We start from the raw sequence: 24217 nt of genomic DNA, 5'->3' as shown, positions 1-24217 counted from the left end.
AAGCTCCTAGTCCAGGGGAAGATTGATGAGAAGGACCTTCCTCCAGAATTGACAGAGAGAGAAAACCTTCCCCTGGAGGTGACGCCTTGAATTTGAACTTCTAGCCTACTAGACTGTGAGAAAATAAATTTCTATTTGTTAAAGCCATGCATTTGTGGTATTTCTGTTACAGCAGCACTAGATGTCTAAGACAATGTCTTATAAAAATTGAGTGTCACATAGGGAGTAGAGAGATGCCATGTGATAATGGAGACAGATACATCTATAAAGTGGTAAAGGAACATTAAGGATTGCTGGCAGTCACCAGAAACTAGGAGAAAGGTCCACAGAAGGAATCTATACAGCTGAGACCCTGATTTGGACTTTTAGCTTCCAGATCTGTGAGAAAATCAATTTCTGTTCTTTAAAGCCACTCACTTCTAGTATTTTGTTACGGCACCTTTGGGAAACTAAGACAGTGTCCCTGTTGATATATATGGGAATTCAGGAGGAGAGGAAAATATCTCTTGCAGGAGAAGGTGATATAATTTTGGATGTTCGGTATAAAGAGATGATGCTATATCTAAGCAGAATGACCAGTAGGCAGATGACATAAAAACTTGAAACCCAGTAGTGAGATCAGACCTGAACATGCAGATTGGAGGTTTTCTGTGGAAGTGAATTGAAGCCATACAGCGAATGGATTCTTTACTGGAAACCCTGTCAGAAGAGAAAACCAGAAGTACTGAACTTTGGACATCTGCAGTAGTAGGAGGAAAGTAGTAAGAAATGGTACCAGTGAAATATGAAACAAACTAAGAATGTCAGAGTCTTGGTTAGAGGGATAGAAGGAAACTCAAAGGAAGGGGCTCATGGAAACTAAAACAAACAAACAACAACAACAACAAAAAAAAAAACCCATTGCCATTGAGTCAATTCTGAAGAATGAATGCCAGTGAGTGATGTCACATGTTATGGTGGTAAAGTCCAAAAGGGGCTAAGAAGAGGCCATTGGATTTGGAACTCACCAGTGACTTTCAAAAGCATTCTCAGATTCAGGAGGTTAAAGAGTGGCAGATGAGGAAATGGATGTCACATTTATAAACTGTTCATTTTAAGAGTGTGTCAGAGAGATGAGAGTCACAATATGGAGTATTGTACTCAGAGAGGGCAGAAGAATCAAGTAGAACTTTCCAGATACTGGAGACTTTTTACATGGTCGAAGGCAGAAGAGAAGGACTCCAGTGAATAAAGGAGAGGTTGGATCCATGGAATAAATGAGAGATTGTTGTAAAGGAGAAGGGAAGATAACTAAGGGACTATCATTCTAGAAGAGGGTACGATTTGAACTGCTGACCTTTTGATTAGCAGCCATAGCTCTTAATCATTGTGCCACCAGGGTTTCCAGAATGAAAAGAGGTGAAGGTATTAGCTCTGGAAATGAGAAGTAATATTTGTAACGAGACTGCAAGGAAGATAAGAGTATTAATATTATAGTATCAATTTCTGTTTACTAGGAAACCCTGCTGGCATAGTGGCTAACCAAAAGGCTGGCAGTTTGAATCCACCAGGCAGTCTTTGGAAACTCTATGGGACAGTTCTACTCTGTCCTGTAGGGTTGCTATGAGTTGGAATCAACTTGACGGCAGCAAGTTTGGTTTTTTGGTTTATTTACTAATTATGTTCCATAGGGTTGCTGTAAGTCGGAATTGACGTAATGGCAATGGGTTTTTATATTCTAAGCTAGAATCTAAGTATGAACTCTTTGTAAACCATTTTGAGGTATTGAGGGAGATAGAAAAGAATTATGTTAAGACAAGGAGTCTTGCCTTCCTGTGGTTTATATGGGCTAAATGGAGAAAGCAGGCTGTTGGTGAAGAATATTGAATATACCGTGGACTGCCAGAAGAACGAACAAATCTGTCTTGAAAGAAGTGCAGCCAGAATGCTCCTTAGAAGCAAGAATGGCGAGACTTCATCTCACGTACTTTGGCTATGTTATAAGGAGGGACCAGTCCTTGGAGAAGGACATCATGCTTGGTAGAGTGTCAGTGAAAAAGAAGAAGACCCTTAATGACATGGATTGACACAGTGACTACAACAGTGGGTTCAAACACAGCAACAATTGTAAGAATGGCACAGGACTGGGCAGTGTTTCCTTTTGTTGTACATGGGGTCACTATGAGTTGAAATAACAACAAAAGGAGAAAGGGAACGTATACAAAGAACATTATATGTGGCAAAGGGGCAGAGTAAATAGAAAATATGCTTTGAGTATCTAGTGATGGCCTGATGAATAAGGATGTGAATAGTCAGAAAAGGCCTAAGGGAGAAGTACATATTCATGTGGCCTAGGAGGAAATGATAGGGATTTGGATAGGAGGAAAGATTGGGGAAAAGTATCCTAGGGAAGGAGTCTAACAGATGCAAAAACCAACCATGTACAGAGCAAGGGTTTCGTGGTAACCATTGATGTTGATTGTTTATTTTTAATTCAGTTATAATAATAGCAACAAACATTGAGTGTTTGCTGTGTGCCTGCTACTGTTGTAAGCATTTTGTATATATTTTTATTTATTGTACTTCAGATGAAAGTTTACAGAACAGACTAGTTTCTCATTAAACAGTACACATATTGTTTGTGAGGTTGGTTAACAACCCCGCGACATGTCAACACTCTCCCTTCCTTAACCTTGGGTTCCCTATTACCAGCTTTCCTGTCCCCTCCTGCCTTCTAGTCCTTGCCCCAGGGCTAGTGTGCCCCTTTAGTCTCATGGGCGTGTCCAGTCTTTGGCTGAAGGGTGAACCTCAGGAGTGACATCATTACTGAGCTGAAAGGGTGTCCGGGGGCCTTACTCCCAGGGCTTCTCCAGTCTCTGTCAGGCCAGCAAGTCTGGTCTTTCTTTTTGAGTTAGAATTTTGTTCTATATTTTTCTTCTGCTCTGTCCAGGACCGTCTATTGTGATCCTTGTCAGAGCAGCCAGTGGTGGTAGCCAGACACCATCTAGTTGTACTGGACTCAGTCTGGCGGAGGCTGTGGTAGATGTGGTACTTTAGTCCTTTGGAGTAATCTTTCCCTTGTATCTTTAGTTTTCTTCATTCTTCCTTGGCTCCTGAAGGGGATATCCTAAGTGGCCTCTCACAGGCTTTTAATACCCCAGACGCTACTCACCAAAGTAGAATGTAGAATATTTTCTTTATAAACTATGTTACGCCAATTGAGCTAGATGTTCCCCTAGACCATGGTCCCCACAGCCCTCAGCCCAGCAGTTTGGTCCCTCAGGGGGTTTGGATGTGTCTATGGAGCTTCCATAACCTTGCCTTGGACAAGTTGTGCTGGCTTCCCCAAAATTGTGTGGTTTTACCCTTCACCAAAGTTACCACTTATCTCTTGTCTATTTAGTGTTTTTCCATCCCCACGCCGCCAACCATCAAAGATTGTTTCTGTTTGTGTATAAACCTTTTCGTGAGTTTTTACAGTAGTGATCTCATACAGTCTTTGTCCCTTTGCGATTGACTGATTTCACTCAGCATAATGCTCTCCAGGTTCATCCATGTTACGAGATGCTTCAGAGATTCATCCTTGTTCTTTATCGTTGCATAATACTCTATTGTGTGTATTTACCACAGCTGGTTTATCCATTCATCTGTTGATGGGCATCTAAGTTGTTTGTATCTTTCTGCTATTGTGAACGATGCTGCAGTGAACATGGGTGTGCATATGTCTATTCGTGTGACGACTCTTATTTCTGTAAGATATATTCCTAGTAGTGGGATTGCTGGGTCATATGGTATTTCTATTTCTAGCTTTCGAAGGAGGCGCTGTACCATTTTCCAAAATGGTTGTATCATTTTGCATTCCTACCAGCAGTGCATAAGAGTTCCAATCTCCCCACAGCCTCTCCAACATTAGTTATTTCCTGTTTTTTTTTTTTATTTGTGCCAGTAATGCTGGGGTGAGATGGTATCTCATGGTGGTTTTGATTTGCCTTTCTCTAATGGCTAGTGATCACAAGCATTTCCTTACATGTCTCTCGACCACTTGAATGTCTTCTTTGGCGAAGTGTCTGTTCATTTCCTTTGCCCATTTTTTAATTGGATTATTTGTCCATTTTGTATATATTTTTAATCCTCATCACCATCAGTGAGGTGATTACTGTTATTACCCTCATTTCCCAGATGAGGAAATAGTGACGTTAAGTAATTGCTCCAGATCTCACAGCTTATATGAGGAGTGGAGCTGGGGATTTGAACCCAGGCTTTCTGGTTCCAGAGTACTTGCTCTTACCCTCTTCACTATCTTGCCTCTCAAGGAGATTACTTTGTGTTAGGAAGTAACGGTGGATTCAGTTGAAGTCAAATTATAGAAAGCCTTGAATACCAGAATATCAAATTTGAACTTTTTTCTTCTAAAGAGTCATTGGAGCTTTCATCGGAGCAAAGTGAAGTTTTAACTTTGATGTTTTGGGAAGATCCAGTAGAGGACAAGGGAGTGAGTCTCTGTAGAACCAGGGAATTTTAGAGGAAGCAAGACAGACAGCCCTTTCCAGTGCATCACAGACATAAGAGCAGACTTCTGGGATATAATACTCTGTGACTTTAATTATTCTGAGAGCTTGTACCACGATCTTCCTTGATTTGTAGGGGCTAATTTTCATTTAAGCTTTTTGAAAGAAAAAAGTTTTTGTTTTTTTTTAAAATTCAGATGGAGTTATATAATTCCTGCTGTAAACTTGCATTAGTTGTGGTGGGTAGACTCAAGGAAGTTGGAACTTACTTTATAATGGACATGCGTGAATAATATGTAGGGGAAAAAGATTCTTTCCTTTTTGTTCTTCCTTTGTCATATTGGTAAGTAATAAAAAATGAAACTTAAGGTTAAACTGCCAAGCAGTATGAGCACTGTGATAACACCTGGGCTGTAGCTGTGACTGAGGAATAGTGGCAGAAGTATTGCTGCCATAGGCCGGATTCTGAATTCTAACAATCCCGAGGAACATGACACAGACAAATCATTTCACGTCTCTGAGCTTCAGTTTCCTCATTTGTAAAATGAGGGTGGTAATAATCCTTAGCTGAACTTGCTTTTGGGAAAAATTAAAGCCAATATATATAAAGTGGAGCCCTGGTGGTACAGTGGTTAAGAGCTCTGCTGCTAACCAAAAGGTTGGCAGTTGGAACCTACGGCCACTCCCTGGAAACCCTATGGGACAGTTCTACTGGTTTTACTCTGTCCTGTAGGGTCACTATGAGTTGGAGTTGACTTGATGGCAACGAGTTTGGTTTTTATATATGAAGTGTCTAGCATATTTCCTGACTCATAGGACGTTCTCAGGAATGGTTTTTAGATAGTGGCCACGTTCCATCCTGTTTATTGCACAATAGTAGTATTGCAGAGTATTGTAGAGAAGCATTGTTATTTCCTTATCTGTAGCCTAAAAATAGGAAGGTATCTACCCGGAGAGTCTCACATGTAGATGACACATAAACATCCATATTACCTCAAATTATGAATTCTCTAGAAAGGATGGAATATAAGAACAGTGATAACCAAATCCAGGACAAGAAAAGAAGGGCATTAAACAATTAATGGCCTATTTAGTAAAGGAAAATGTATGTAAAAAATGTAGCTGATTCTTTAGTTTAAAAGAAGACTCTGAAATGGAAGAAACATCCTTTAAAGACATAGAGAAGCTGGCAGTTTCAGTCATATTTTTGCTTAGGGAGGGGAATTCAGAATCTAGTAAATAAGAAATTTGGTCACAGAAGAGTTTGTGGTGCACATAAAAAAAAATACAAGCTCCGAGCATCACTCTGGGAAAAGCCACTCCCAAGCAACATTGATACCACTCTGATTTGCCTGGGATAATTTCCTGTTTAATGAAACCACATTCGATAGTCATCTGCATTTGGGTTCATGGGAATGAGGCAGGGATATAGAAGGGAGAGAACAGAGTGCAGCTGAGCTTTAGGATTAGATTATAATGTCTTAAGTTTTATTATATGTTACATCAAAAAAATTCAAAGCAGTTGATCTTATGAGGGAAATTAGCAAAGAAGGAAGGAAATTTGAATAGTGGGTTCATAATTTAAGAAACAAAATTGTGATATATAAGCAGATAGTGCTTATTGCAGAAGCACTTTACATTCCCTTATAGAAATAAACTTTTTAATTATGAAAGTAACGTATGACTATCATCTAATGGTGCCTAGTCTTTGTTAGTCCGCAGAGTAGCAAACTGTTTAATGTCTGTTTTATTATTAATTGTTGAACTTTAATAAATATTGCACACACATATTGCACACCAGGAGCCATTAACTATTGTGTGGCTTTAGCAAATAACGTCCTTTCTAGGCCTCATTTTCCTTTTGGCCTCCTTTGCATTGATTTCTAAGGTCCCTTGTAACTTCAAACCTGCTGATTCTAAATATTTGATTGGTATCGTTAGTATGCATATTTTGGCACTAGATGGCGCTAGTGTACCTTTGAACCATGTCCCCTCTGGATTTTCAGAAATAGGGAGTCTAAAGGAGCCTGGGAATTTTACCCTAGTCTACCCGCCTCGTTTAACAATTGGGGAGTTGAGACTCAGAGGTTAAGTGACATGGCCAAGGTCATGCAATTCTTTAAAAACCGAGTACCCAGTGCTGTCGAGTCGATTCCGACTCATAGCGGCCCTGTAGGAAACCTGGTGGCGTAGCGGTTAAGTGCTATTGCTGCTAACCATAAGGGTCGGCAGTTTGAATGAATGCGCCAGGAGCTCCTTGGAAACTCAATAGGGCAGTTCTACTCGGAATTGACTCGACAGCACTGGGTTGTTTTTTTTTTTTTTTTGCTTTAGTCTTGCTCCATTCTTTCCAAGTCCCTTTTTTTTTTTTTTTTTGATAATAGGTTTTCCTTTCAGCTCTTTCCTACAACTAAATGTGGTCATCCATTCTTCTGTTTCATATTGGTCCACCTGCCTGGCCCAAATCACGAGAGCCTTTAGGGGAAAAAGAAAACATTACAAAGTTCAGTAAAGCAAAAAGGAAGTCTTATTCAACATACGTTCAAAAAGGCAAAAGTGGAAAATGGACAAGCATGTTGCCACAGCCATGTCTGCCTGAGTCCAAGGAAACTACAGAGTCATCAGGATATATTAACATTACAAAATGGGCAAAACCATTGAAAGCTTCACCTTTTCACAGATTGGCCAGAGACTGGGATCCTACATTTTGAACCGTCTTTCTTAACAGTCCTTGGTTTCAGTAATGGCAATCAGGAAGATGTTCATTGGTCCAACAAATTTCTATTCACTAAATGTTAATAGAGAAAGTTAAGAGTGGAAAATCTTTTGTGTTCTGTTTTACATGAAAGTTTCCCTAAAAGGTGTTTTCCAAGATTATTTTAGCCATTGTCTTTATACCTCAGGGCCCAGTTGATGTGTCCTTGTGAGCCCAGCTCCAGCTGGGTCACATTCTCTATGCTCAAGGACAGGAAATAATGATCCTAATATTATTTTGTGAATCAGGGGTAAAATAGATATGCTTCTGGTTCTTAAAAAACTGACTGGAAAAGCTTACAAGTGGCCATCTTAGATAGATATATTGGTTCCATCCCAGCTGGAGCAAAGGAGAATGAAGAAAACCAATGACACGAAGGAAAATATTAGCCCAAAGGACTATATGAACCAGAGACTCCACTAGCCTGAGACCAGAAAAACTAGATGGTGCCTGGCTACCACCAATGACTGCCCTGATGGTACAAAACAGTCCCAGACAGAATGGGAGAAAAATGTACAGAATTTGGACAGAATTCAAATTCATGAAAAAAGACCAGACTTACTGGTCTGACAGAGACTGGAGGAACCTCCAGAACTCTAGCCCCTGGATACTCTGCTGAGCCAGAACTGAAACCATTCTCGAAGCCCACTTTTCAGACAAAGTTTAGGCAGGCCTATAAAATAAAAATAACACATGTGAGAAATGTGCTCCTTAGTTCAATCAAATATACAAGACCAGATGGGCAACCCCTGTCCAAAAGCAAGATGAGAAGATTGGAAGGGACAGGAACTGGATGAATGGACACAGGGAACCCAGGGTGGAAAGGGGAACATGCTGTCACATTGTGAGGATTGCAACCAATCTCACAAAACAATATGTGCATAAAGTTTTGAATGAGAGCTAAAAACTTTCACCTAAAGCACAATTTAAAAAAAAAGTGATCTGGTTTTTTCCTTAGTACATATTAACTGCACTATTTTTTCTCCTCTCTATCAGTGACAAGGTTGGTGTTGCTATAGATCGTGGCTTGTGGGTGGACAGAATGGTGTAGTGGGGGGCAATGTGCTGAGTGGAGAGGACATGGACTTTGAAGTCACACCAACTGGGTTGAACCCCTCCTGTATCCCTGACCAAATCTGTGACCTTTCTGCATCCCTCCAATGAAGATAACATTACCTACCTCGCAAGGTTGTTGTGAGGAATAAATGAGGTAATGCCTGAAGAACTTGTGGTACCAGTGCTTGACACATGTAGGGGATGCACATGTAGTAGATTTTTTGTTGTTTTTAGTTATGTGGAGTCTGTCCTGACCAATGTGTGCAGAGTACAACTGCTCCATAGTGTTTTCAAGTTGTGCCCTTTTAGAAGCAGGCAGATCTCCAAGCTTGTCTCCCAAGGAGACTCTGGGTAGGTTCGAACCACCAGTCTTTCAGCTAGTAGTCTACCAGTTGCGGTTGCACCACCCAGGGACTCCAAATGCTAATCAAGTGCTAATCATCATGGTTGCTGTTGTATAGAGAGGAACCACAAAAAACCCAAACCAGTTGCCCTGGAGTCAATCCCATCTCATGGTGACCAGTTGTGTACGAGAGCAGACCTGTGCTCCATTGCGTTTTCAACGGCTGATTTTTCAGAAGTCGATCTGCAGGCCTTTCTTTCGAAGTATCTCTGGTTGGACTTGAACCGCCAGCCTTTCAGTTAGCAGTGAGTGGGTTAAACATTTGCACCACCCAGGGACTCCATAGAGAGGAACAGGAGTAACTATGGTATGTGAAAGATCGAGGCCCATGTGAGAATGTCAGCCAGAGGAGAAAGCTTTGTTTTGGAGAAACGAGAGGTGTCCAAGATATTCCAGGATCTACACTGTTTTCAGAGAAATACTGTAGAACTGTGCTATCTAATATGGTAACCACTGCCCACATGTGGCAGTTGAACACTTCAAACGTGGCTAGTCGAAATTGAGACACGCAGTAAATGTAAAGATACACACCAGATTTCCAAGCTTTCGTATGAAAATACAAATATAAAATATCTCAATTTTGTATATTGATAGCATGTTGGAATGATAACATTTTGGATGTAATGAGTTAAAGAAAACATGCTATTAAACTTAATTTTACCTATTTCTTTTTACTTTTTTTAAAATAGCTACTGTGAGGTGGATTGACACAGCGGCTGCAACAGTGGGCTCTGACATAACAACAATTGTGAGGATGGTGTGAGATCAGGCAGAGTTGCATTCTGCTGTCCATAGGGTTGCTATGAGTTGGAACCAGCTCAACGGCACCTGAGAACAATAACTAGAAAATGTAATGATACTCCCATCATAGTTCTGTCAGATAGCACTGGATAGAAGATAGGAGAAGTATTTTGTTACTCAAACATGTATTTTGAGGAATTGTGTGAGAGGTCTTTTTTTTTTTTTTTTTTTTTTTTTTTGAGGTTTCTTTTGATTTTGCTTTTCTTTTATGATCTCCTGCTCTTAGCAGTATGGTCATTCCTGAACCAAGATGCCAGTCTTGGTTGGTAATCTTAGTGAATGCGTTATGTATGGTTTAGTAGATAGACCACAAACAATTAAAAGATTGTAGAGTTCAAAGATCTTTTCCATATTTGTACCTATTCCAAAGAAAGGAGATCCAACAGAATGCGGAAATTACCAAACAATATTATTAATATCACACACAAGTAAAATTTTTGCTGAAGATCATTCAAAAAGCAGTTACAGTGGCACATCAACAGGGAGCTGCCAGAAATTCAAGCAGATTCAAAAGAGGATGTGGAATGAGGGATATCATTGCTGATGTCAGATGGATCCTGGCTGAAAGCAGACAATACAAGAAAGATGTTTACCTGTGTTTTATTGACTATGCAAAGGGATTTGTGTGGATCATAACAAATAATGGAAACGTTTCGAAGAATGGGAATTCCAAAAGACTTAATTTTGCTCATGAGGAACCTATAGATAGATCAAGAGGCAGTCATTCAAACAAAACACGAGGATACGGTGTGGCTTAAAGTCAGGAAAAGTGTGTGTCAGGGTTGTATCTTTTCACCATACTTATTCAATCTGTATGCCAAGCAAATAATCTGAGAAGGTGAACTATATAAAGAAGAACGGAGCATCAGGATTGGAGGAAGACTCAGTAACAATCTGTGTTATGCAGGGGACACAGCCTTGCTTGCTGAAAGTGAAGAGGACTTGAAGCACTTACTGATGAAGATCAAAGACCATAGCCTTCAGTATGGATTACACCTCAACATAAAGAAAACAAACATCCTCACAACAATAAGTAACATCATGATAAACGGAGAAAAGATTGAAGTTGTCAAGGGTTTCATTTTTTTGGATCCACAGTCCACATCCATGGAAGCAGCAGTCAAGAAATGAGAGAACGTATTGCATTGGGCACATCTGCTGCAAGAAATCTCTTTAAAGTATTAAAAAGCAAAGATGTCACTTTAAGGACTAAGAAATGCCTGACCCAAGCCATGGTATTTTCAGTCACATCATATGCATGTGAAAACTGGACAGTGAATAAGAAAGTCAGAAGAAGAATTGATGCTTTTAAATTACGGCAGAAGAGTGAACAAATCTGTCTTGGAAGTACAGCCAGAATGCTCCTTAGAAGCAAGGATAGCGAGAAGACTTCTCACGTACTTTGGACATGTTATCAAGAGGGACCAATCCCTGAAGAAGGACATCATGTTTGGTAAAATGGAGGGTCAGTGAAAAAGAGGGATATCCTCAACAAGATGAATTGACACAGCGGCTGCAACAATGCGCTCAAATATAGCAACGATTGTGGGCATGGCGCAGGACGGGCAGTGTTTCGTTGTATTGTACATAGTGTCGCAATGAGTTTGAATCTACTCAACAGCACCTAACAACAACAAAACAGTAAAAAGAGAGAGGGCCATTACATGATTTCATAGAATAGGGTTTGTTTAACCCATTATAACTGCGTGTTTTCAATAGATGAAAATCTAGATTAACCAGTATACTGGTTAATAAGAATAACCAGTATACGGGTTAAAAAGGAGAACCATAATACCATATGTTAAGTTAGGTCACCTGCCTGATTTTCATGAAATTTGCTTTGATTTCAAGACACTGGTAGCAAAACACGAACTTGTTACAAACACTTGAAGGTAAATAGTAATCTCATCGCCAGCCTGTTTTAGAGCAGATTTTAGCCATTTGTAACCTTTGTAAATTTTGTTTTCGGGTTGATTGAAAAATGAAGTTCTTTATGTCATGAATTTACACTGGCTGTTTTGTATATAAGGAGCCCTGGTGGTGCAGTGGGTAAAGCGATCAACTGCTAACCAAAAGGTCAGCAGTTGGAAACCACCAGTGGCTCCGCGGGAGAAATATGTAGCAGTTTGCTTCTGTAAAGATTTACAGCCTTGAAACGCTGTGGGGTCACTATGAGTCAGAATTGACTTGATGGCAGTGGGTTTTGTTTTTTTATAACACATACAAAATAGTATTGGCAAAGGTTTATTGCTGATGGAAAGAACAAGCAGAGTATGTGGATTTTGAGAACCTTGGAGTCATTTCTCATTGTTCTTGATTTAGTCCCGAAATGAAGTGTTCCTCATTCTAAGTAAACGTATTGCCACAATTTATTGGATCTAAGTTGCCAGCAATTATATGAGTCACCTTTATTTTAAGTACTGCTTTGGGTAGAAAAAAAAAACACTATCAATAAATTCTGTCAAGACATGTTTAAAAATTTTATCCATCATTATTTTGCCTTCACTGTTTAAAGTATTTTACCCCCAGTTATGATAAATGTATATGTAACGAATTGTTTGCTTTTTCAGCATTCTTCACATGTGCAATGCAGTGACAAGCTATTGATTTATAAGATTAATTTCAGAGATGTTCAATGGTAAAAAAAAAAAAAGTGCACCTTAGAAATATATAACATCGATTTTTTTTTTAATCATTCAGCTTGTTCAGAAATTGGAGAGCTTCTTTTTTATACCCAGATTAGCGTCAGACTTTAAGTCCTCTCAGAATGTATCGTGTTTAGTGGGTGTGTTGTTTGGTGCATTAAAAGTCTTCTCTTTTCATTTAATTCTATAAATAACCAGACAAAAAGCAAAGTAGTGAGCTAAATTTGAGTTGCTGGAAGTCCTTTGATTCGAAAAGTGAGCCTGTACCTTTTAGTTTCAGCCTAGTGCTTCCGAATCTCCTTGCTTCCAGCACATACACCTCACCTTCTTTTCAGGCAGTGTCTATCTGTCTAACAAAATCTCTTCTCCATAAAGGCTCCTGATTGCAGCTGTTTATAGTCTCCTGTGACTTCAAAGTGTTAAATTGCCCAAGAATGTTTGCCTTTAAAACTTATCTGTAATTATCAGTTAAAAATCTTTGATTTAAAGACCTTTCAGGCCTCAGCTGCGTACTTGGAGTGAATTTTGTGGGAATGGCTGAGGAAGGAGGAAAGTGGGGGCAGCCTGCTTCTCTGCCTCTGCAAAAGGTTATGGACAGATAACAGAGCACCTCATTTCCTTTCCCACCCTAAAGTGTTCAACCAAAACTATCAGCTGGCTCCCTGCCTTTCTACTGGAAGTCAGTAAGAAAGTTGACTTCATTCTATGGCTGGCTTTACTGCCTAAGCCTGAAAGGAAAACAATCTTGAATCTTAGATAGCTATATTTCTGACTAATTTCATTGAATTTTTATCAGTTTTATTTTCCTTTGGATAGGGGCTATTGAATTTTAAGGAAACTCTGTGATATGAAGAATTCTTTTGTAATTTGAATAGCCACTTCCTAATTTACCTGTTTTCTCAATCTCAATGTTTACAAATCTCATTGACTCAAATCAGGCATTGCATTTTGAAAGACTTTGATAACACAGATTCTGAGCCCACTTTTTCTAAATTATGTCCAGGCTTGCCTAAAGAGATACCGAATATGCTCGAGCAGTTTGGCCCTTGGTTAAACTGCAGAAGTACTTCTGGTTTAACTTGAAGATGGAAGTAGAAATTTTTTCTTTAATTCATCAGTTGAGAATCTGCTTATACTCTGTGTACTTTTTACATAGTAGATACTCAGTGGAAATGTCAGGTTAATCCTAGGTTTATAATATCAGACTGCCATGTAAAAGCTTGTATACAGGGCTCCTCCTTGCATTCCTGGATTTAGGTTAACACAAAGAACTTTCTCAGCTAAAAGATGTACGATGATATTACACATGCTTTCAGTGTTATATTAGCTTTGAAGATTATATGGAAAAAATCTCATCTCCATTACTAAATTTCCTACGTTTAATCTGTAAGGCAGATATTTATTATATAGGTCTGCATTTGTTATAGTAGAGTGTTTGTTGGTAATGACATCCTATAAATGTATCTGTACATTTAAATGACTCTGATATTTGGTCTTTACAGCTCGGGGTGTGGTTTTCTCTGGGCTGTGCCTACTTGGCCCTGGAAGACTATGGAGGTTCAGCAAAGGCGTTTCAGCGTTGCGTGACTCTAGAACCCGATGTAGGTTTGTTTGGTCTTCTTTCCTTATTTTAGCTCTTTAATATTTTCTAAGTTATACAATTGTACTATAGTTCAGAAGAGCAATTCCTCTTGTGTTAGAGGAAAATAAAACCTTGGAAGGAAGGTCACACCTTAAGAGGTGTATGATTTATAAATCTGGAAATCAAGTTGCTTCTCATAGGCAACTTATTATTTTGAAATTTGTTTTCATGGTTTCATTTAGAAAAAAAATTAATAAAACCATTTATTCTGTCCCTATAAACCAAAAACCAAACCCATTGCCGTCAAGTTGATTCCAACTCATAGCAACCGTATAGATTTACGTATTCTGGACAATTCATAGTACTTCATTCTTTTTTTATGGCTGAATAGTATTCCATTATATAGATACACCACATTTTATTTATCCAGTCATCGGTTGATGGACATTTGGGTTGTTTCTACTTTGGGCTGTCATGAATAGTACTGCTATGGATATGTGTGGACAAGTTTTTGCATGGACATGTTTTCATTTCTCTTAGATATATACCTAGGAGTGGAGTTGCTGGGTCACATGGTAATTCTGTGTTTAATCTTTGAGGAACTGTCCTGTTTTCCACAGTGGCTGCACTATTTTACATACTCACCAGCAATGTATGAGCGTTCTGACTTCTTCACATCTTCACCAACACTAGATATTATCTGTCTTTTTGATGACAGCCATTTTGCTGGGTATGAAGTGGTACATCATTGTAGTTTTCACTTGCATTTCCCTGATGGCTGATAATGTTGACCATCTCTTCGTGTGCCTAATGGCCATTTGTATATCTTCTTTGGAGAAATGCCTATTTACATCCTTTGCCCGTTTTTTAATTGGGTTATTTGTCTTTATTAGTGGTAAGAATTTTGATATATTCTAGATGCAAATCCATTGTCAGATATATGATTTGCAAATGTTTTTTCCCATTTTGTGAGTGGTCTTTTTACTTTCTTAAGGTATCCTTTGAGGCATAAAAGTTTTTAATTTTGATAAAGTCCAGTCTATTTTTTATTTTGTCACTCTCGCTTTGGTTTCATATATAAGACCTGTTTACCCAAGGCCATGAAAACTTATGCCCATATTTTCTTCCGAGAGTTTTGTAGTTAGCTCCTACATTTAGGTTTTAATCCATTTTGACTTAATTTTTGGCGTATGGTATAAAGAAGGGGTCCAAATTCATTCTTTTACATGCGACTATACAGTTGTGGGAAACCCTGGTGGTGTAGTGGTTAAGTGCTACGGCTGCTAACCAAAAGGTCAGCAGTTCGAATCTGCCAGCTGCTCCTTGGAAACTCTACGGGGGAGTTCTACTCTGTCCTGTAGGGTCGCTATGAGTCAGAATTGACCCCATGGCAGTGGGTTTGGTTTTTTTTTTATACAGTTGTGCCGGAACTATTTGTTGAAAAGACCATTTTCTCCATGTTAAATGGCCATTATTGAAAGTCAATTGATCATAAATGTAAGGGTCTATTTTTAGAACCTCAGTTCTGTCCCATTGATGTATATGTCCCACTCTGACTTTATTAGTGGTATTTTGTAAAAGTTTTGAAATTGAAAAGTGGTAGTCTTCCAATTTTGTTCTTCTTTTTCAAGGTTGTTTTGTCTATTCAGAGTCTTTTAGTTTTCATAAGAATTTTAAGATCAAACAGCTAACTTATGCAAAAAAGGCACCTGGGATGTTTGGATAGTATTGCCAGTCAATAATGTTAAGGTCTGCTCTATGAATATGGGATGCCTTTCTATTTATTTAGGTCTTCTTTAATTTCTTTCGAAAATATTTTCTAGTTTTCAGAGTATAAGTTTTATACTTCTTTTGTTAAGTTTATTCCTAAGTGTTTTCTTTTTGATGCTATTAAAAATAGATTTTCTTAATTTTATTTCTGATTGTTCATTGTTAGCTTATGGAAATACAATTGATTTTTTTTTTTTTAACATTAATCATGTTTTCTATAACCTTGCTGAGCTTGTTTATTAGTTCTAATAGGTTTTTTTAAAAAAAAAAAATATGTTTTAAGTGAAGGTTTATACAGCAGGTCAGGTTCCCATCCAAAAATTCCTGCATAAGTTGTTCAGTGAAATGGGTTACATTCCTTACAATGCATGAACAGTCTCATTATTTCCATCCTTAGTTCTAAAAGGTTTCTCACTAGACTTACTAGGATTTTCTATAGGATCAAGTCATCTACAGATATAGTTTTACTTCTTTTCCAATCTTGATGAATTTTACTTCTGTCTTTTGTTTGCCTACCTGGGCTGGCTAGAACTTCTGTCCAGTGTTGAACAGAAATGGCAAAATGTACATCCTTGTCTTGTTTCTCATCTTAGGGGGAAAACTTTCAATCTTGCACCATTCAGTATGATGTTAACTGTGGGTTTTTTGTAGATGCCCTTTATTGGGTTGAGGAAGTTCCTTTCTATTACTAGTTCGTTGAGTGTTTTTATCATGAAAGCATTGGAATTTGTCAAATGCTTTTTCGGTGTCTGTTGAGGTGATCACATGGTTTTGTTTTTTTTTCCCCCTTTATTCTACTAATATACTACAATAATTTTGGGATGTAGAACCAACACTGCATTCCTGGGATAAATCTTACTTGGTGTCTTAGAATGGGTTCTCTAGAGAAGCAAAACCAGTGAAGTGTTGTTGTTGTTGTAGTTAGGTGCCATAGAGTCAGTTCTGACTCATAATGACCCTTTGTACAACAGAACAAAACACTGCCCGGTCCTGTGCCATTCTCACAATCCTTGTTATGCTTGAGCCCATTGTTGCAGCCACTGTGTCAACTCATCGTGTTGAGGGTCTTCCTCTTTTTTGCTAACCCTCTACTTTATCAAGCATGATGTCCTTCTCCAGGGACTGATCCCTCCTGAAAACATACCCAAAGTATGTGAGACAGAGTCTCATTGTCCTTGTTTCTAATGAGCATTCTGGCTGTACTTCTTCCAAGACAGATTTGTTCATTTCTTTGGCAGTCCATGGTGTATTCAGTATTCTTCGCCAACACCATAATTCAGAGGCATCAGTTCTTCTTTGGTCTCCCTTATTCATTGTCTAGCTTTCACAGGCATATGAGGCAATTGAAAACACCATGGCTTGGGTCAGGTGACATCTTTGCTTTTTAACACTTTAAGGAGATTTCTGCAGCGGATGTGCCCAATGCAGTGCATCATTTGATTTCTTGACTGCTGGTTCCGTGGGTGTTAATTGTGGATCCAAGTAGAATGAAATCCTTGACAGCTTCAATCGTGATGTTGCTTATTGGTCCAGTTTTGAGGATTTTTGTTTTCTTTACGTTGAGGTATAATCCATATTGAAGGCTGTGGTCTTTGATCTTCATCAGTAAGTGCTTCAAGTCCTCTTCATTTTCTGCAAGCAAGATTGTGTCATCTGCATATCGCAGGTTGTTAATGAGTCTTCGTCCAATCCTGATGCCCTGTTCTTGTTTATATAGTCCAGCTTCTCGGATTATTTGCTCAGTATACAGATTGAATAAATATGGTGAAAGGATACAACCCTGACGCACACCTTTCCTGACTTTAAACCACGCAGTATCCTCTGGTTCTGTTTGAATGACTGCCTCTTGATCTATGTACAGGTTCCTCATGAGCTCAATTAAGTGTTCTGGAATTCCCATTCTTTACAATGTTATCCGTAATTTGTTATGATCCACACAGTCAAATGCCTTTGCATAATTGGTAAAACATCTTCCAGGTATTGCCTGCTTTCAGCCAGTATCCATCTGACGTCAGCAATGATATCCCTCATTCCACATCCTCTTCTGAATATGGCTTGGATTTCTGTCCGTTCCCTGTAAATGTACTGCTAAAACCACTTTTAGATGATCTTTATTTTGCTTGCATGTGATATTAATGATATTGTTCAATAATTTCGATTGGATCACCTTTCTTTGGAATAGTCAGAAATATGGATCTTTTCTAGTCAATTGTCCAGGTAGCTGTCTTACAGATTTCTTGAAGTAGACGAGTGTATGCTTCCAGTGCTGTGTCCACTCGTTGAAACATCTTAATTGGTATTCCATCAGTTCCAGGAGCCTTGTTTTTCACCAGTGGTTTCAGTGCAGCTTGGACCTCTTCCTTCAGTACCATCGGTTCTTGATTGTATGCTACCTATTGAAATGGTTGAACGTTGAGACCAATTCTTTTTGGTACAGTGACTCTGTGTATTCATTCCATCTTCTTTTGATGCATCCTGCCTCCTTCAGTATTTTGCCCATAGAATCCTTCACTATTGCAACTCAAGGCTTGAATTTTTTCTTCAGTTCTTTCAGCTTGAGAAATGCTGAGAGTTTTCTTCCCTTTTGGTTTTGTAATTCCGTGTCTTTGCACGTGTCTTTAAAAAAAAAAAAAAAAGTTTTTTTTTTTTTTTAGAATACTTTGTTTTTTTGAGCCACTTTTGTGAATACTTTGATTTTTTGAGCCACTTTTGAAATCTTCTGTTCAGCTCTTTTGTCGTTTCTTCCGTTTGCTTTGGGTACTCTGTGTTCAGGAGCAAGTTTCAGAGTCTGTTTTGACATCCATTTTTGGTCTTTTCTTTCCTGTCTTTTTAGTGACCTCTTCCTTTTTTCATGTCTGACGTCCTTGATGTCATTTCATAACTTGTCTGGTTTTCGATCATTAGTATTCAGTGCATCAAGTCTTTCTTGAGATGGTCTCCAGATTCATGTGGGGATATACTCAAGGTCATACTTTGTCTCTCGTGGACTTGCTTTAATTTTCTTCAGCCTCAGCTTGAACTTGTAAATGAGCAGTTGATGGTATGTTCTGCAGCTGGCCCCTGGTCTTATTCTGAGTGATGATATTGAGCTTTTCCATTGTCTCTTCCCACAGATGTAGTTGATTTGATACCTGTGTATTCCATCTGGCAAGGTTCATATGTATAGTTGCTGTTTATGTTGTTGAAAAAAGGTATTTGCAATGAAGAAGTCATTGGTCTTACAAAAGTCTGTCATGCAATCTCTGCCATTGATTCTGTCACCAAGGCCATATTTTCCAACTACCTATCCTTCTTTGTTTCCAACTTTCGCATTTCAATCACCAGTAATTATCAATGCATCCTGATTGAATGTTCACTTAATTTCAGACTGCAGAGGTTGGTAAAAATCTTCAATTTCTTCATCCTTGGCCTTAGTGGTTGGTGAGTAAATTTGAATAATAGTCATATTAACTGGTTTTTCTTGTGGATATATGGATATTATCCTAATACTGACAGTGTTGTACTTCAGGATAGATCTTGAAATGTTCTTTTTGACGATGAACGCGGTGCCTTTCCTCTTCAATTTGCAATTCCTGGCATAGTAGACCATATGATTGTTCAATTCAAAATGGCCGATACCTGTCAGTTTCAGCTCACTAATGTGTAGGATATTGATATTTATGTGTTCCGTTTCATTTCTGACAATTTCCAGTTTTCCTAGATTCATACTTCATACATTCCACATTCCATTATTAATGGATGTTTACAGCTGTTTCTTCTCATTTTGAGTCTCACTGCCACATCAGCAGATGAAGGTCCTAAAAGCTTGACTCCATCCACGTCATTAAGGTCTATTCTTGTTTGAGGAGGCAACTCTTCCCCAGTCGTCTTTTGAGTGCCTTCCAACCTGAGGGGCTCATCTTCTGGCACTATATCAGACAATGTTCCGCTGTTATTCATCAAGCTTCACTGGCTAGTTTTTTTCAGAAGTAGACTGTCAGGTCATTTTTCATATTCTGTGTAGTCTGTAAGCTCAGTTGAAACCTCTCCATCATGGGTGACCCTGCTGGTATTTGAATACCAGTGATATAGCTGCTAGCATCACAGCAACACACAGCCCCCATACTATGACAAACTGACACATGTGTGGGGTATATATATATGTATGTGTGTGTATATATAGATGTGTATATATTCATATACATGTACAGAGATTTATATCAAGAAAATGGCTCATGTGGTTAATAGAGGCTGGGAAGTCCCACATCCATGGATCCATGGATCAGTGTGGAGGCTTCTCCTCACTCAGATAGCTGCAGGGGCTGGCAAACCGAAGATTGGCAGGTCAGACAGCAGGCCTCTGGCTCACAGGCATGGAGGGTGTGAATCCCAAGATCGGTAGGTTAGAGGGCTGGCCGCTGGCTCACAGGATGTGGAGGCTGATGAATCCCAAGATCAGCCGGTAAGGTGCTAGCTCAAATCCCAAAAACCAGAAGTCAGATGGACAGGAGCCATATGTAGGATCCAGAGTGAGCAAAAGCCAGGAAGCTTTGCCCGGAAGTCCACATATATTGGATACAGACCACATCTCCAAGGAAATTCCTTTCCAACTGATTGGTTACTCATAGCAGATCTCATTATGGAGGTGATTACATTATATCAGATATCATTATGGAGGTGATTATGTCATTACATAACTGCCAAACTACACCATAACTACTAACCCACTGAGAATAATGGTCTAGCCAAGTTTACACACAACCTTAACCGTCCCACTTGGGCCTGGTGTATAATTCTTTGTTATGTGCTACTGGGTTTGATTTTATAGTATTTTCTTATAGATATTGGTCTATAATTTTCTTTTTGTGATGTCTTTGCCTTGTTTTAGTATCAGCACAGTAATGACCCTCCAGAAATAAGTTAAGTGTTCCTTTTTTTAATTTTTGGAAGAGTTCGTAAAGGATTGGTGTTAATTCTTCTTTTGACTTCTGATAAAATATACCAATGAAGTCTTTTCGTCTTGAGATTTTCCTTGTGGGAAGTTTTTTGATTACTAGCTCAGTCTCTTTATTGTTACAGGTATATTCAAATTTTCTGTTTCTTCTTGGGTAGTTTGTGTCTTTCTAGGAATGTATCCGTTTCGTCTAGGTTATCTTATATGTTGGCATATAATTCCTAATTCCTAATAGTATTCTCTCTTTTTTTTTTTTCTGTAAGATTCATAGTCTCCTTTTTCATTTTTGATTTTTGTAGTTTGAATCTTTAATCTTTTTTTCCCCCTTGGTCAGTCTCTCTAAAGGTTTGTCATTGTGCTAATTCCTTCAGAGAATCAACTTTTGGTTTCATTAATTTTCTTTTTTTTAAATTTTCTATTTCATCACTTTTCACTCAGATGTTCACTCTAGTTAGTAATTTCCTCTCCCAGTTCCTCCCCACCCTCCTAACCATTAAAGAGTACTTTTTTCCGTGTGCAGTCCTTTTCCTGAGTTCGTTTTATAGCAGTCTCATACAGTATTTGTGCTTTTGTGACTGACTTCACTCAGCATAATGCCTTCCAGATTTATCCATGTTATGGGATGTTTCGCAGATTCATGATTATTCTTTATCATTGCATAGTATTCCACTGTGTCTTTGTTCCATAATTTGTCTATCCATTCATCTGTTGATGGGTATTTAGGTTGTTTCCATGTTTTTGGTATTGTAAGTAATGCTGCAAAGAACATGGGTGTGCATATGTCTATTTGTGTGACAGCTCTTATTTCTCTGGGGTGTATTCCTATGAGTAGGAGGGCTGGATGGTATGGCATTTCTATTTCTAGCTGTTTAAGGAAGCACCATATTATTTTCCAAAGTGGTAGTAACTTTTTATATTCCCATCAGCAGTGCGTAAGAGTTCAGGTCTTCCCACAACCTCTCCAACATTTGTTAGTTTGTGTTTTTTGGATGAGTGCTAGTGTTGCCGGCGTTAGATGGTATCTCAATGTAGTTTTGACTTACATTTCTCTAATGGCTAATGATGGTAAGCATTTCCTCATGTGTTAGCCACCCGAATGTCTTCTTTGGTGAAGTGTCTGTTCATATCCTTTGCCTGTTTTTGAATTGGATTCATTGTCTTTTTGTTGTTGAATTGTTGCAGTATCTTGTAGATTTTAGAGATTAGACACTTATTGGATATGTCATAATCAATTTTTTTTTTCCCTTTTGGTTCTCTTTATACTCTTTTGGTGAAATCTTTTGATGAGCATGAATGTTTGACTTTTAGGAGTTCCTAGTTATCTAGATTCTCTTCTGGTGTTTTCATTGTTAGTTATGGTTTGTATGCTATTTATGCTATGTATTAGGGCCCCTAGTGTTGTCTCTATTTTTTCTTCCATGATATTTATTGTTTCAGATTTTATATTTAGGTCCTCGATCCATTTTTGAGTTAATTTTTGCGCATGTTATGAGGTATGGTGCCGTTTAATTTTTTTACAAATGAATATCCAGTTATGCCAACGCCACTTGCTAAAGGCACTGTCTTTTCCCCATTTGGGCCTTTGTCATGTATCAGCTGCTCGTAGATGGATTTACATCTGGGTTCTCAATTTGGTTCCATTGGTCTATGTGTCTGTTGTTGTACTAGTACCAGGCTGTTTTGACTACCGTGGTGGTGTAATAGATTCTGAAGTCCAGTAGTGTGAGGCTGCCCACTTTGTTCTTCTTCAGTAATGCTCTACTTATCCAAGGCCTCTTCCCTTTCCATATAAATTTGGTGATTTTTTTCTCTATCTCATTAAAAAATGCTGTTGGAATTTGGATAGAGATTGCATTGTATCTGTAGATCACATTGGGTAGAATTGACATTTTCACCATGTTGAGTCTTTCTGTCCATGAGCATGGTATATTTTTCCACTTATGTAGGTCTCTCGCAGTAGTGTTTTGTAATTTTATTTGTGTAGGTCTTTTACATCCCTGGTTAAATTTAATCCTAACTACTTTACGATCTTGGGGCTATTGTAAATGGTAGTGATTTTGTGATTTTCCTTTTGAAGTTCTTTTTGTTAGTGTAGAGGAGTCCTACTGATTTTTGTGTTAATTTTATATCCTGATACTTTGCTGAAATCTTCTATTAGTTCCAGTAGCTTTCTTGTGAATTCTTTAGTTTTTTTGTTTGTTTGTTTTTTAACATACAAGATCATATCATCTGCAAATGTTGTTGTTGTTGTTAGGTGCCATTGAGTCAGTTCCAACTCATAGCAACCCTGTGTGCAACAGAAAGAAACACTGCCTGGTCCTGTGCCATCCTCACAATTGTTGTTATGCTCAACCCCATTGTTGCAGCTACTGTGTCAGTCCATCTCGCTGAGGAACTTTTTTGCTGACCCTTTACTTTACCAAGCATGATGTTCTTTTCCAGAGACTGATCCCTTCTGATAAGTTGTCCAAAGTATGTGAGACATAGTCTCACCATCCTCGCTTCTAAGGAGCATTCTGGTTTACCTCTTCCAAGATAGATTTGTTCTTACTTTTGGCAGTCCATGTTGTATTCAAAATATTCATCTGTGAATAGGGATAGTGTCACCTCTTCCTTACCAATTTGGATGCCATCTATGCCTTTTTCTTGTCGTATAGCTAGGAACTCCAGCAACATGTTGAATAAGAGTGGTGGTAAAGACCATCTTTGTCTGGTTCCCGTTCTCAAGGGGAATGCTGTTGGCTGTTGGCTTGGTATAAATGTCCTTTATTATCTCAAGAAATTTCCCTTCTGTACCAATTTTGCTGGGAGTTTTTTATCAGGAATGGCTGTTGGACTTTGTCAAATGCCTTTTCTGCATCAATTGATAAGATCATGTGGTTCTTTTATTTACGTGATGGATTACATTGATTGATTTTCTGGTGTTGAACCATCCCCTGCATACCTGGTATGAATCTCACTTGGTCATGATGAATTATTTTTTTGATATGCTGTTGAATTCTATTGGCTAGAGTTTTGTTGAGGATTTTTGTATCTGTGGTCATGAGGCATATTGATCTGTCGTTTTCTTTTTTTGTAGTGTCTTTACCTTACTTTGGTATCAGGGTTATGCCGGCTTCATAGAATGAGTTCAGGATTATTCCTTCCTTTTCTGTTCACGTTGTAGGGTAAATGTTTTGGCCGTTTTTTCTTTTTTGGTGTGTATGTGTCTGTTGCCATAAATTGACCTTTAAGCACTGCTGTTATAGCGTTCCAAAAGTTTTAGTAAGGTGTGTTTTCATTCTCATTTGTTTCTATGAATTTCTTTATCCCACCCTTGATTTCTTTCGTAACCCAGTAGTTTTTAAGCAAGGTGTTATTTAGTTTCCATGCTTTCGATTTTTTTTCCTTACTGTTTCTGTTATCGATATCTACTTTTATGGTATTATGATCAGTAAAGATACTTTATCTTATTTCGATGTTTTGGATTCTTTTAAGGCTTGTTTTGTGTCCTAAAATATGGCTTATTCTGAAGAATGTTCCATGTGCACTGGGAAAGAACGTATACTTTGCTACTGTTAGGTGGAGTGGTCTGCCTATGTCTGTGAGGTCAAGTTGGTTAATTTTGGCATTTACATCTTCCGTATCTTTATTGAGTTTCTTTCTAGATTTTCTGTGCTTCACTAATCTGTCCTTCACTGTTGAAGTCTCTTACTATTATTGTGGAGCTTTCTGTTTCTCTTTACAATGCTGTTAGAGTTTGTTTTATGTATTTTCCAGCCTGGACAGTTTCTGCATAGGTATTA

General features: G+C 38.5%; 1 protein-coding gene across 4 annotated transcripts in view; it reads left to right on the top strand.

Moving 5' to 3' along the window:
* The window catches only part of TTC27 (tetratricopeptide repeat domain 27), a 291976-nt gene that overhangs the window by 212412 nt on the left and 55347 nt on the right, over window positions 1–24217 (top strand). For all 4 annotated transcript variants that reach the window (XM_049870400.1, XM_049870399.1, XM_049870397.1 and 1 more), the window contains one exon: window positions 13650–13748. In XM_049870400.1, coding sequence (XP_049726357.1) covers window positions 13650–13748 — 99 coding nt within the window. The remainder of the gene's footprint in view (window positions 1–13649; window positions 13749–24217) is intronic.

Source organism: Elephas maximus, chromosome 26, assembly GCF_024166365.1.
Source record: "Elephas maximus indicus isolate mEleMax1 chromosome 26, mEleMax1 primary haplotype, whole genome shotgun sequence".
Classification (NCBI taxonomy): Eukaryota; Metazoa; Chordata; class Mammalia; order Proboscidea; family Elephantidae; genus Elephas; species Elephas maximus.
Note: the sequence above shows the minus strand (reverse complement) of the source record. Positions and strands in the feature narration are given on the sequence as shown.